General features: G+C 43.0%; 1 protein-coding gene across 4 annotated transcripts in view; it reads right to left on the bottom strand.

Annotated features, from left to right (window-relative positions):
• The window catches only part of KCNH1 (potassium voltage-gated channel subfamily H member 1), a 351,125-nt gene that overhangs the window by 299,065 nt on the left and 38,967 nt on the right, over window positions 1–13,093 (bottom strand). For all 4 annotated transcript variants that reach the window (XM_037015391.2, XM_073216975.1, XM_037015392.2 and 1 more), the window contains exons 4-5: window positions 12,354–12,482; window positions 4,665–4,783 (exon numbers count right to left, since the gene is read on the bottom strand). In XM_037015391.2, the coding sequence (XP_036871286.1) occupies window positions 4,665–4,783; window positions 12,354–12,482 (248 nt within the window). The remainder of the gene's footprint in view (window positions 1–4,664; window positions 4,784–12,353; window positions 12,483–13,093) is intronic.

Below are 13,093 nucleotides of genomic sequence, written 5' to 3'. Positions count from 1 at the left end.
AATGCTGGGCATAGAAGCCACAGGGCATAAATATGCAAATAAGTAAAAAACTAGCCTTTTCAAACAATAAGGCTTCTCTCTCAGTTACCAACTTTACATTTCCCTGTATGGCCCCGGAAGATGACTGGTTAGCCAGAGACAGGTAAGATTCCTCAAGGGAGGAACAATCTAAGACAGGCACAGTCGCAGGGGGGCCCTCAGGTGAGAAATTGGGGATCAACAGAGGTGAGGCTTAGAACCTCTCCCCCACTGTTCTGAGAGAAATCTGCTACATCCATGGATGTTTTATTGCCCTTGTCTAGCTTGGATTAACACATAGTCTACAGGCACACACCTGATCATCTACATTTGCTCTCTTAGAACACTAAACTATGTTTTCTACCTTTATCTTTCATCTACCTACCACTTCAGCATTTTATTAAAAATAATAATAATAAAGAGAGAAATGTGGTATCCACATATAAATCAAGTATAAAAATCAAACGAATATTCATATTTGACCTGATTGTTTATAGTTCATAATGCGTGATCAAAATCGGAAGTTTCTGTGATGACTGCCCTTGTACTGTTCACCATGTAACTTATTCACTATGTAAGAACTTGTTCTCCATGTAAGAACTTGTTCGCTATACTTCAGAAGATTGGAGACTGACGAACATTAGGCTTGGGGTGGATTAATGATTGTGCATTGAGCATTGACTCCCCTATACAGAATTTTATTGTTGTCAACAACCATTTGATCAATAAATAGGAGAGATGCCCTTCACACACACAAAAAAAAGTACACACTTCCAATTGTAAAATAAATAAGTAACCGGGATGTAATGTATAGCATAAGGAATATAGTCAAAATATTGTAACAACTTGGCATGGTGATAGCTGGTACCTAGAATTATCATGTATATAAATGTTGAATCACTGTGTTGTACACCTGAAACTAATGTAATACTGTGTGTCAACTACCCTTCAATAAAAAATAATTATCTACAAAAAAAAAAAGTGAAGGAGAAATAACAATGTTCTCAGACAAAAATTGAGGGAATTTGTTGCCAGCAGAACTGCCATGCAAGAAATGTTAAAAGAAATTCTTCAGGGAGAAGGAAAATGATATAGGTCAGAAAGTTGGATCCACAAAAGAAAAGAATATCAGAGAAGGATGTGAAGTAAAATAAAACTTTCATTTTTCTTATTCTTAATTGATCTAACAGATAACAGTTTGTTCAAAATAATAATAGCAAAAACTTATTTGATTGTGTATGCATATATAGATGTGCTTTTGGATGCTTATGAATAAGTGAAATGATAGCAATGATACAAGGGACAGGAGGGAGTAATTAGGAATATTTTGTTATTGTAATACATTTCTGCTACCCATGAAGCACTATGGTGTCACTTGTAAGTGGACCTGGATTGTGCTAACAACAAAGCATCAAAATATGTGGGGCAAAAACTGATAGAACTGCAAGGAGAAATGGATAAATTCACTATTAAAGTTGGAGACTTTAAAACCTCTTTATCAAAAATGGACAGATACAGCAGGCAGAAAATCATTAAGGACATAGCTGAACGCAACAATCAACTGGCTATAATTGACCTATATAGACTACTTCATTCAACAGCAGCAGAACACACATTCTTCTCAAGCTGACCTGGAACATTCACCAAGACAGACCACATTCTGGGTAATAAAACACACCCTAACAAATTTAAGAACACAAATCATGTGGCGTCTGATCTTAGACCACAATAGAAATAAACCAAAAATCAGTAAGAGAGAGCTGTAAAAAGCCCAAAATACTTGGAGATTAAATAACACAGTTCTAAATAATGAATGGTATCAAAGAAGAAGTCTCAAGAGAAATTTTAAAATATTTTTTCCCCACGCAAGAGATTTTATTATCTGAAAGAGAAAATGGCTGCCCCCAGAGAGAAGGAGTAGCCTAAAAGTATTTTTAACTAAATGAAAATGAAAACACAAACTTATCAGAATTTGTGGTGTGAAGTGCAAACAGTGCTTAGAAGGAAATTTATAGCATGGAACACACATGTTAAAAAAGAAGAAAGATCAAATATCAGTAATTTAAGTTTCCACCTTGGGCAACTAGGATAAGAAGAGCAAATTAAATCCAAAGTAAACAGAAGAAAATAAATAATAAAAATTAGAGCAGAAATCAATGAATTGAAAAATAAGAAACCATTACAGAAAATCAACAAAATCAAAAGCTGATTCTTTGAAAAGATCAAAAAAGTCCATAAACCTGAGGCTAACTAAAATTTACTAGTCCCTGGGATAGGACACAGGTGTCTACCTCACATTGCGAGTCAATGGGCAACTACTTATGCCAGATAGATAGACAAAAACACTAATATCACTTCCTTTCTTTCATCGATTAAATCTTTTAAAATACCACTATCAATGAACATCTATTATGTGCCAGACAACTATTTTAAGTACTCAGGATATATCAGTGAACAACAGAACAATAAATAAGTAAACTTGACAGAACATTAGAAGGCACTAAGTGGAGAAAAACAGCAACCTAAGGAGAAGATTAGGAGTTATGAGTATTTTTTTATTTTGCTATATAAGAGTTTATATATTCATATATATACAAAACATCTTCTCCCCTTATCATCTAACACAGATGTATTAAAAATAGTTAAGTTTACATCTCAGTATTCAAGGTACAGGATATAAAAGATAAGAGTGAATATCACCCAAGGACTTTGCATCCTCCTCCATGGAAAGAGTCTGCACCTTTTCGGTTATACACAGGATAATTGGACCACATTAGACTGAAGTGTGATTTTCTTATTGTCTTTACTTGGAGGCTAGTGTGGCTTAAGGAAATGTGTATGAGTGCCAAATTGACAAGGGGTGGACTGTAATGGCAAGTTTTCTGTGTGAACTTGGCTGGGCCATGGTAGCCAGTTATTCAATCAACCACTGATCTAAGTGTTACTGTGAAATTATTTTGTACATGTGATTAACATCTACAATCAGCTGACTTTTAGAAAAGGAGATTATAAACTGGGTGGACCCCATCTAATCAGTTGAAAGGCCTTGAGAACAGAACTGAGGTTTTCCTGAGGAAGAATTCCATCTGTGGACTTCAGCATCAGCTCCTCCCTAGAGTTTCCAGTGAACCAAGCTGCCTAACAAGTTTTGGACTTGCTTAGCCAGCCCCTACAATCACCAATTTTTTGCAATAAATCTCTTAGTATATAAACATCCTACTGGTTCTGTTTATCTGGTAGAACCCTGACTAATACAAGTAGGTCAGAGAAAATGACCTTTGAGCAAAGACTTGCAGTGGGTGAAGGTGTCACAGAGATCTCTGTGGGAAGAGCAAGCCAGATGCATACAAGAAACAGCAAGGAGTGTGGCTGGATAAGAGGGCGCAAGGTGGCAAGCATCAGGAAAGGAGGTTGCTTTAACCAAATGGAGCAGCAGTGACAGGGAAAGCGCAGCCTATGAACTGAAAGGTCTCCTTTATTACCCTTTCAATCATCAGCGGAGCCCACATCAGGCCAAGACACCATGCTGCCATCCTCCAAACGTTTCTCCTTTATTGTGACACACATGAATGCTCCCATCCCTGCTGTTGGCAAAAAGCTTTTGGCTGCTACGAGGCAATCTACCATAGTTAATTCATCCAACCTGGGGTGCACACAGGCAGAGCACCCACAGTGAGCTGTGCCCTGCTGGGAGTTTCTCTCCTAGGACTATGGGAACCAGGAGTCAGGTCAGAAAGGGCACTATCTTCTGAGCTTGCATCAAGAACGGACTGGCCACCGCCAGGCAGAGAGACGGCTAAGATGGAAGCCTGCTGTGTAAGAGGTATAAAGCTCTTCCGTGGCTCCATCCAGCTCCAGTTAAAAAAAATGAAGACCAGATAACTGTGATTTGGATACAAAACCAAAAACAGATAATAGTAATTGGGGGGCATTAGGCCTGGTGAAGCATCTTGTCCCAGCCTCTCATTTGCCCCAGGAAAAGAAAGAACATGCCACCATAAGTTTTCCTTACTATGAAGGTTTTCAAAGCAACAAGAATTTTAGGTACATTCATTAACCTGAAGGATGGTCATAATTATATAAGGGGACAAACACAACCACATTAAGTGTACGCATGTATCTCAACTTCATAAATATTAACATGTGAAAAATGTATTTTGTAGGCTTTAAGGACATAGGATATATATAAAGAAAAAAGTTAAGGAATGTATACAAAAACTATAACAATGTCACCTGGCTAGTGTGGTTACAGGTGATTTTTATTTTCTTCTTTTTGTTTCCTGTATCTTCTTTTCCTGTATGTATTGGTCAAATAACAAAACTGGTTATGGACTCTAAGTAAAAACACTTCATGTATGCTGCACCTCTAGCTCCTTCCCTACTCCCTCAAAAAGTAAACTGACCCCCGTAACCTCAAGCAAGTTGGAATAGAGCTGCCGTCGTCTCCTTTTCCATATGGGAAGTACCAAGCTCAAAGAAGTTAGATCACTTACCCAAAGTCACACATTATGTGTGTCGCCCAGCCAAGACAAGAATCTGGGGATCCTGAAGGTCCCCTCCAAACCAGCACATTCACTTTGTATCATTTCTCAGCCCGTGGACCCCAGAGAAGTGAGGGTTAAGATGACCCCACCCCTCGCCCTTACCTCAGCCAGGCGGGAGTGCTTGTGGACATTCTCGCCCTTCTGCACGCTGGGAGCCAGCTGCTGCAGGACGCCCCTGCTGCTCGTCAGGGCTCTGGTTAGCCGAGCAAACTTCCCCCAGCCTGGAGCATGCGCAGGAGAGAAAAGACAGGTTCAAACATGTCCTGACGGTACTTGGACACTCACACCACAGCCACACCGCCAGAAGCAGACACCCATTGTTGACCTGAGCTCCCGTGAGGCACTCAGCCTTCCTTGTGAGTCGGACTCACTGCTCAGAAGAGCACCGAGATGCACTCAAATGTGTGTAACAATTGACTTGTCCCCTGCACTTCCACTTTACCCTAATCAGAGCATTGTGAAGTAGGTAGGTCAGGTTTAACACCATTTTACAAATAGGGAAAACTGAGGCATAGGGTGCCTAGACAACTGGAAAGACTCTAGAACTCAGATATTTCCACTCGGGCCCAAGGCTTTTCTGTCAGATAACACCAGGCAATCGAGCTACCTCTCTGACTTTGCAACTGGGCTCAGGGCTGTTCCCAACCCACACATCATCTGATTTATTAGAGAATCAGCTGGTTCCAGGTTCCAAATGACAAACTAGTCAATTGGCTATTCCATGCACTACATTCTCCAAAGCCAGGAAAGAACGAAATGAATCCGATCCCTAGGCAGGTGGGGAAAAAGCACTGGCAGATTTTAGTCTACTCTGATGGCAGAAGGACATCTGGGGACAGGTCCCCTTTAAAACAAAAACCACAGAAAGTACTGAACTTGGAGTAAAGAAATCTGAATACAAGCCCCATCTCCACCTCCAGCTTGCTTTGGGACCACTAAAAAGTTATCTGGGCCTTATCTATAAAGTGGAAACTAAAATAACCTATCTGCCTAAAGGTGCATTTAACCTGGTAAAACAACTAGGCTAAATTTACTAGGCTCCGGTTACTGGGCTAAAATAGAAGCTGTCTTGAGGTCTCCTTAGCCCTCTGGACTAGTTTCTCCAGGAAAGGTGAAAGGCTGGTCTTCTCCAATCCAGCCCACTTTATACCCCAGAATCTAAGACAGAGACACTACTTTTAAAGGTCCCCAAGGCAACTGTCCATTCCAATATCCAGCTGTTCATGTGTATCAAGATTATTGCCTCAGGAGACCCTTGAAAGCCCATCAGGATTCTCTAGACCAACCTCAGGGTTGAGGGCCTCCAAAGACCTGGACTGGGTGTAGAGCCCCTAGTTTTACAAGACAGCTAAAAGCAAGATGAGGCAATTTTGGTTTTGTCCTTTAGAGTTTAGCAGGATTCAGCGCCTTTGAGGCAGAAATCTCATCTGCCAAATGTATGAATGGCCCTTTTTTTGCACAACCTTTAAGAATCATGATCTGGATAAATTTTTGTCAATATAGCAAGAATAGCAAATCAGTTCTTTTTTATCCCATTCCAGAAGTTCTGGGCTTTAATAAAAGATAGTGGCATTTCCATCCATCCTGATGCCATTAAACAGAGAAATGGGACTGCTGGAGTCGGCTTGAAAAGAAGCACATGGTGGTCAGACCGTGGGGGTCCCATTAATGTTAACAGGAGGGGACAGCCCAGACTCTACGGGTGTCTTTGTTATCTCCTCTAAGTGGGCCATTTATGAACATGCTCACTGGAATGTGCTAGTGTGAACTATAGACTTGAATTTTTTAAAGTCTCTTTCAGAGTCAGGCTATCCTTCAGCAGAATACAAAGCCAGAATTGAACTCTACACAGATTTCAAGAGAGGCAGAGAGCATACTTTTCCATTAGATAGAAAACAGCTGTGCATGGAAACATCAGCGAGGGCTCTGCAGCCCCCTCAAAGCCACCCCACTCCACCACTACTAACACTGCCACCAGCATCAGGACCCGTACTCTGGGACAAATGATGAGAGGGAGGTGGCAGGGCAAACACCCCAGCCCCTGCCTGGCAGGGAGCTCAGGGGTCTGGTCCACCAGCTGCCAGAACACGAAAGGTTGAAAAGAAAGATCCCTGGGCCTCTGGGCACTTCCCAGGCTCAGGCTAGCCCCTCACTTTCTGAGCTAGCCTGACTCTCTTTCCAAGAATGTGGCTCTTAAAGGAGCTGGCTGCCAGCCGGCTGAGTGGAGGGCATGGGACGGTGAGCGGTGGTGGATGGGGGAAGTGGACAGGCAGTGTGTAGCCCTCCATCACACCTCTGTCAGGATGGGCAGGCTCTGCCGGGTCTGAAGAAGGAAGGAAGCTCCATCCCAAGTTTCACTCCCATGTTTTCCTTCCTGAACTATAGACACTTGCTAATAGGAATCATTGCCTTAGCCAGATGAAAGAACTTCATTCATGTATAAATTCCATAAACATAATGACTAGATGCCAGGCACAATGCTAGGTACTAGAGATAGAAACATCAATAAAACAGACTCTGGCTTCACAGAGCATATGCACTCTATAGGGAAGACTGCCAAGCATATAAAAAACTATGACACAGTAAACTAAGTTCCATGACAGAGATGAGTACAGGGTGCTACAGCTAAGACTATCCAGAGAATATCTAATCCAAGTTGGGAAGTCAGGCAGGGCTTCCCAGAAGAGAGTAACACTAGAGAAAAATTTTAGATGGTAAGAGTTAAGTACTCAAGAAGGGAAAGACAGACATCCTACACAAAGGAACATCACCTGCAAAGGCAGAAAATCATAAAACAGGGTAGTGTCAGGGAAGAGTAATACATGTAAAATGGCTGGATGAATGAGGCATGGCTTTAGAGGGGAGGAAGATGCGGACAGTGGCCTGAAGTGGTGTTAAAGAGGCTGTCAGGGGCCAGATCAAGAACTTACGTGGTAAGAATCTAAACAGCAAGTTAAGAAATTTGAACTTCATGCTGAAACCCCTGGGGAACCACTAAAGGAGTTTAAATATGGCAGGAGCAGGAAACAGACACCAAAACATGCTCAAGTACAAAGTACAACATTGTGAAGAGGTGACTTTAAAAAGAGCAGGTTGGCAGATTTAAAAGAACCTAGTTGGGACCCCAGGCAAGAGACCCTGCAGGCCTGTACCTATGCCCTGCCCCAGGTGGGAGACAGGGGAGACTTGAGAACAGCTACCCTGGTAGAGTTAAAAGGACTTGGTGAACAATAGCTGTCGAGGGAAGAAGGGGTGATACCGGTGGGCTCTGGGCTCCTGGCTGGGTGTGACAGCCATGCAAGGAGATTGAAAACACAGAAGAGAGGCAAATGATGGAAGATACCATGTACAATTTGGACCAATGATGTCCTTTGGAGCAAAGCCATCTGGAGACACATTCCTGGAAAAAAATGCATCTCCGGTTGTCCAAAGGGCCAGTTGGGAGGGACAAACCCATGAGAACCTAGCTCAGGATGACCCTGCTCAGGGGAAGCCTCGTGGTTGTTTTCCACAAGGAAAATAGGGCAGCTGATCAAGGAAGGCTGCCTTCCCCAGTACTGCCCTACCCAGCGGAGCTGCCCACTCCCTCCCGTGTACCCTCCACCGCCCCAGGCAGACTTCTGTTCAGTGAGAGAAGCACTTAAGGGAGTCTTTTGGGTGAGAGGGCGCAGGAAGGGAAGACAAGCGAGACAAGAAAAGGAGGAGAAAAGGAGGGACACGCTGTGCAATCTGGAAGTCAGCTGAGAAGCACTCACAGGGTCCTTTCTCCACCCTCAGTAAGGACAACTGTGTCTCCTCCCCTGGCCGCATGGCGGCTGCTGCTTTCATCCTGGGACAGCCTCCACACTTTCCCACCCTGCCCTGGATCCTCCCTAGTTTGGAAAAGATGGTTGTGGGATGAGCTGAAATTCCAGCTCCTCCAGGGGTAAGGCCAGAGACACCAGAAAAAAACAGACCCTCCGGGCTCCTCCCCAAGAAATCACACCAACCCACTCTGAGTAGAAGTAGTAGCAGATCCTGTAAGGTCTACACCCTGGCAGGGAGGCTGTGAGGCCGGGAGGGCCCTGGTCTGCAGCATCACAGATTCTCCTAAAGGAGCTGGCGCCATGACTCAACATCCAGCAGAGAACAGTGGACATGGGGGGCCAGGATGAACAGGTAACATGGACCCTGCCCAGCCCATTCATTTTCCCCATGAATGTAGAAATAACGAAAAATCTACTGTGGCTTCATCACTAAATCGTCACCTTACAGTCATCCTAAGGCCAGAGAGAGGAAGTGCTAATCCTGGAGGGAGTGGGGAAACCTGCGGCTTGTATCCATTACTGTTTCTTTCCCAAGAGGGCCTCACAAATACCCCACGTGAAGACACATGGAGAAGGGTTGGCAGTTACAGCAGCTTGCCTGAGCCCTCATTCCCAAATATTTCTAAATCTGTAGTCTTTTTATTAAAAATCTCCTTGGGAGTTTTACATTCCTTTTGTTGTCTGCATTTGGCTCAAGTTAAACTATAAATTTAGGAGTAAATACGTGGATCTTTGAAAACAAATTTGCTCCTTTAAGGTGAGATCATTTTGGTGGGGTAAGAGAGAAAACAAGAGTGACTCATTCTTTAGTGAGCAATGTAGGGAGAAAACTCAGGGCCTTAGCTTCCAGTTCAGGCCCAAGCCCCCTGGCTCAGAAGTGACAATGGGACAGGGACCAATATCCGGCAGCCTCCTCCCAATTATCCGCAACAACAGAAAAGCAAGAGATACGGAACCGCTGGAATCCTTGGAGCATCACAGGTTCCCATTTCAGCCAAGAACCCCCACCTGTTCTCTCATTCATTCTGCAAATAGACACACACATGAGGACGTGCATGTGCACCCAGGGCCACCACCAAACAGCAAACCTAGCATCACTTTCATTCCCCACTCCATGCCATCTGTGGTCTCTTTTGGTCAGAGGGCAAGGGGATAAGTCAAAATATGGACAGAAGGGAGAGGACGTAGTGGGGGACCTGGATAATTCATAAAATGGATGGTGAAAACAGATACCCTAAATAAAAGAGAGGGTGGAGGGAGCATTCCCAGGGCTCATGGCCCCAGCTTGGTGCTCTGGGCCAGAGGGGAGTTATTTTGTATTGGATGCTTAAATAGCCTACTGCCAATTATCTCATGTGTTCACCCCACTGTGGGTTGTTTGTGAGACAAGGTTAGGCATAAACTGGCTTCTCGTAGCACTGTTAGGATGCACTCACCCTCCTCCCAAGGCTGAGGCACTATAAACCCAACATCAGGCACTGTGTGATCAGAGAAAACAAAGTCATTTTAAAGACAACCTGGGCACCACTAACTTAAAAAATGACTCATCTGATGATGGAAAAATACCTTGTGCTGCTCTGCCAAAGCAATTATCTGAGGATTTCCTGGGGTTTTGGATTATCTGCCCTGCCATTCCATCTCAAAAGTGAATTCTGAACAAGCCTGGGTCAGCAAGATCTTAAGGTTCCTCCTGCTGACTGAGGGGCTGTACCAAAAACGCAGCAGGATCTGCTGGAGTCTCACACTGAGCACACATCCAGGGGGAAATGAGAGGTCAGGAGAACGATCCAGCCACGTGGTGGCATATTTTCCACCTAGATTTGATCCTTGCAGCCAGAAGTATAGTTTAAAGGCTTACAACTAACAAGGCCTAGAGAATTATCATGCTCCTCCATCACAAACAGACTTACATAAAATTTGAGTTTGTCCTAAGCAGACCACCAAACCAAAGTGGGCCAGAGGCACAGTGACTTGACAAGTGAGAGGTTCTAAACATATCTTCCATAGCATTTGAAATGGACAAGCTTATAACATCTTGTTTTGGAGGAGACATTAAGCATGATCCGCCACCAGCATACCTACACTGAGGGCTAAAGTGTGTGTGTATGTGTGCCTGTATTTTCAATTTTTACAGATCAAAGCCATGTGTTACTCTTATTTATTTCACTGACAAAAAGAATTAATCTCTGGTTCCCTTGGCTAATAGGGGATAGGATAAATACATGTGTGTGTGTGTATGTGTGCATGTGCGTGTGTGTGTATACCAAAACTCTCAGCAACAAGGAAACGCATCCGTGATGCAGGTTAAATCAAGTGGCACATTTTATTCCTGGAGAATAAACCTAAGTGGGTCTCACAGCATCACTCTGATTTCTCTCTTCTTTCATGTTTCAGAAGAACCCAATGCAGATGCCTAGGGGGCTCCTAGGGAGCAGGCTCTGTGGAATATGCCTTTCCTATTAAGCAATACCTGCATGTCACCTAAAAATGTTCCAGTGGTGCTGGAAAGAAAACATTCTGACTCAAGCAAATCCCACAGTTTATATTTTTAAGAGAAAACTTGCAAAAATAAGTGTCAGAATATCTGATTGCCTTGAAAATGTTGTTTCTGAGTTGATGCCGTTCAAAAAGCAAACGACCTTCCCAGACGGTGGCAAGACGACACTTAACCATGGGTAAGTCTACCACCAGGTAACTGCCCTGAGAAATCTTCAAGTCAGAAACCAGAAATCAGGGAATCACAAATCTGCCAGAGAAAAGGAGACTGTAGGAGGCTGAGATGCTTTACATCTGAGGTTGAGAGACTTTACATCTGCTGTAGTCTGAAATTGATTTAGAGAGCTATCAGAAGATGTAAAAAAAAAAAATAGGATGCACTGGTATACATAGCATTGTGCTCTGAACTCTATAAATATAAGCATCTAAATGTGCTAGGATTTTAAATACCCTCAGAGGACACAACCCTTGAGAAGGCATCCACATGGTGCTTTTTATTCCCTCTTACAATGCCCATTTAACAATCACAGTTCTGTCACATCAAGAATAGTAGGCGCCAGTTTGACTCTCCCCTGGTCTCACTCTCATCTCTGCTGCATCTCAGGAAGCCACAAGGAGCAGAGTTCTCAGACAGAGCTGGAAAGTGGACCAGAGAGCCAGGAAGCACTACAGCATGAAAGAGCCCCTACCTAGCCTCTCAGTCATCTTGAGTGCACACTATGGAAGAAGGATGGGAAAGAGAGCTATGACATCCCCCCACCAACCACAAGCCTCTGGGAATAACATGCCATCTTTTGTACATCCTGATTAGCTGGACCTCTTGAAAAACATAGTTGTTCTAGAAATACTGAGGCTTTTCCTGTCCTGGGTCTCCAATGTTACTCAAATAATGTGTGCATGTGACAGGGCTGAGATGAGCGCTAAAACCTGTAGTCACAGAGCTGGTTAAATGACCCATATGGAAATGTTAATCAAGACCCTAGCCTCATTAATACCAGGTTTCAAATGAATTAACTGGCCACAGACTTAATCAACAACAGAGGTGGAGATGTGCTAAAATGTGCTTTAACAATCTTGGAATGCTGCAACTCAGTCAAATATAAAGAAGGTTATATATAAATAAGAGTTACGTGACCATGGACGGCCTCATTTGGATGAATGACATCTATCTGTCATGTGAAAAACCTGGGGTGATTTTGATACCAGAGAGGCCCAACTACCTTCATCTGTCTAAACTTTATTAGAAAGGGTTAATCTAAAAAAGTATACAGTTGATTGATTCGAAGATTTTTGAACAAAGATTTTTTTCTGCCCTCCCCCTCCCCCAGCACATTTCAGAGTAAGACAATGCTTTACCCAACACAAATTAAAGTTTAAATCCTGATCTTTGTGAAGATTGCCTTGGCAACCTCGAATCCTCTGTAACACGAGTCCCGCTACAGGCAAAAAGAAGGGCATAAATGTATTTGTGCAAATCAGAATTACAAACCTTTACATGAATCATCCTCAATTGGCTGTTTGAAAGCTGTTATGTCACTAAAAGTGCAAAGAAATAAAACCACTTTATCCTGTTCGTTTCGAATTGGAGCGATTTTCACAAAGAACCACACAGGTGTCCCTGAAAGAAATATCAAAAGTTGGTCAGTAATTTACATTCTCATTTCAGGGGTTATGGAAGCAAAGACTCTGGAATGAATAGGTACAAATATTCATTCATTTTAAAATGGTTTGATTCCTTTAGGTGCTGGGATATTATACCATAATTTCTCTTCTGCTGGAATAAAAACTTTCATAGTGACTACAGTGGAGGTTTTCTCCAGTTCAAATAATTTTGTAACTGCAGATCTCTTAACCCTTATAAAATGATTGGAAAAAGGGTTGAAAATCCCTCCTGATATTATGGAAGTAATGACAGTACAGAGACCTAAAGATCAACCTTAGACCATCTAGTAAACACGTGAAAAATCAGGGCCAGGATAGGCACTGCCAGCCATTGCCAGAAGACCATACGAACTCAAATTTCCATTGATAAAGGGCCCCAGTGTCTAAATCTAGTTTGGAAATCCATCAGTTTGGCTCACATGCTCAGTTGACCCTGGGCCAGAAATTATATTTCTAAGTTTCTCTCCCCAAAATAAAAATCCAAGAGGTCCAATACAATGGCAAATGACACCACATTGAAGGAGGAAAATAATCACCGTAATGGTTCTGCCAGCAAAGGCTCCCCCA

This window comes from Manis javanica, chromosome 11, assembly GCF_040802235.1.
Source record: "Manis javanica isolate MJ-LG chromosome 11, MJ_LKY, whole genome shotgun sequence".
In the NCBI taxonomy this organism is placed as follows: Eukaryota; Metazoa; Chordata; class Mammalia; order Pholidota; family Manidae; genus Manis; species Manis javanica.
The sequence above is the reverse complement of the archived record's forward strand: the minus strand, read 5'-3'. Positions and strand labels throughout refer to the sequence as shown.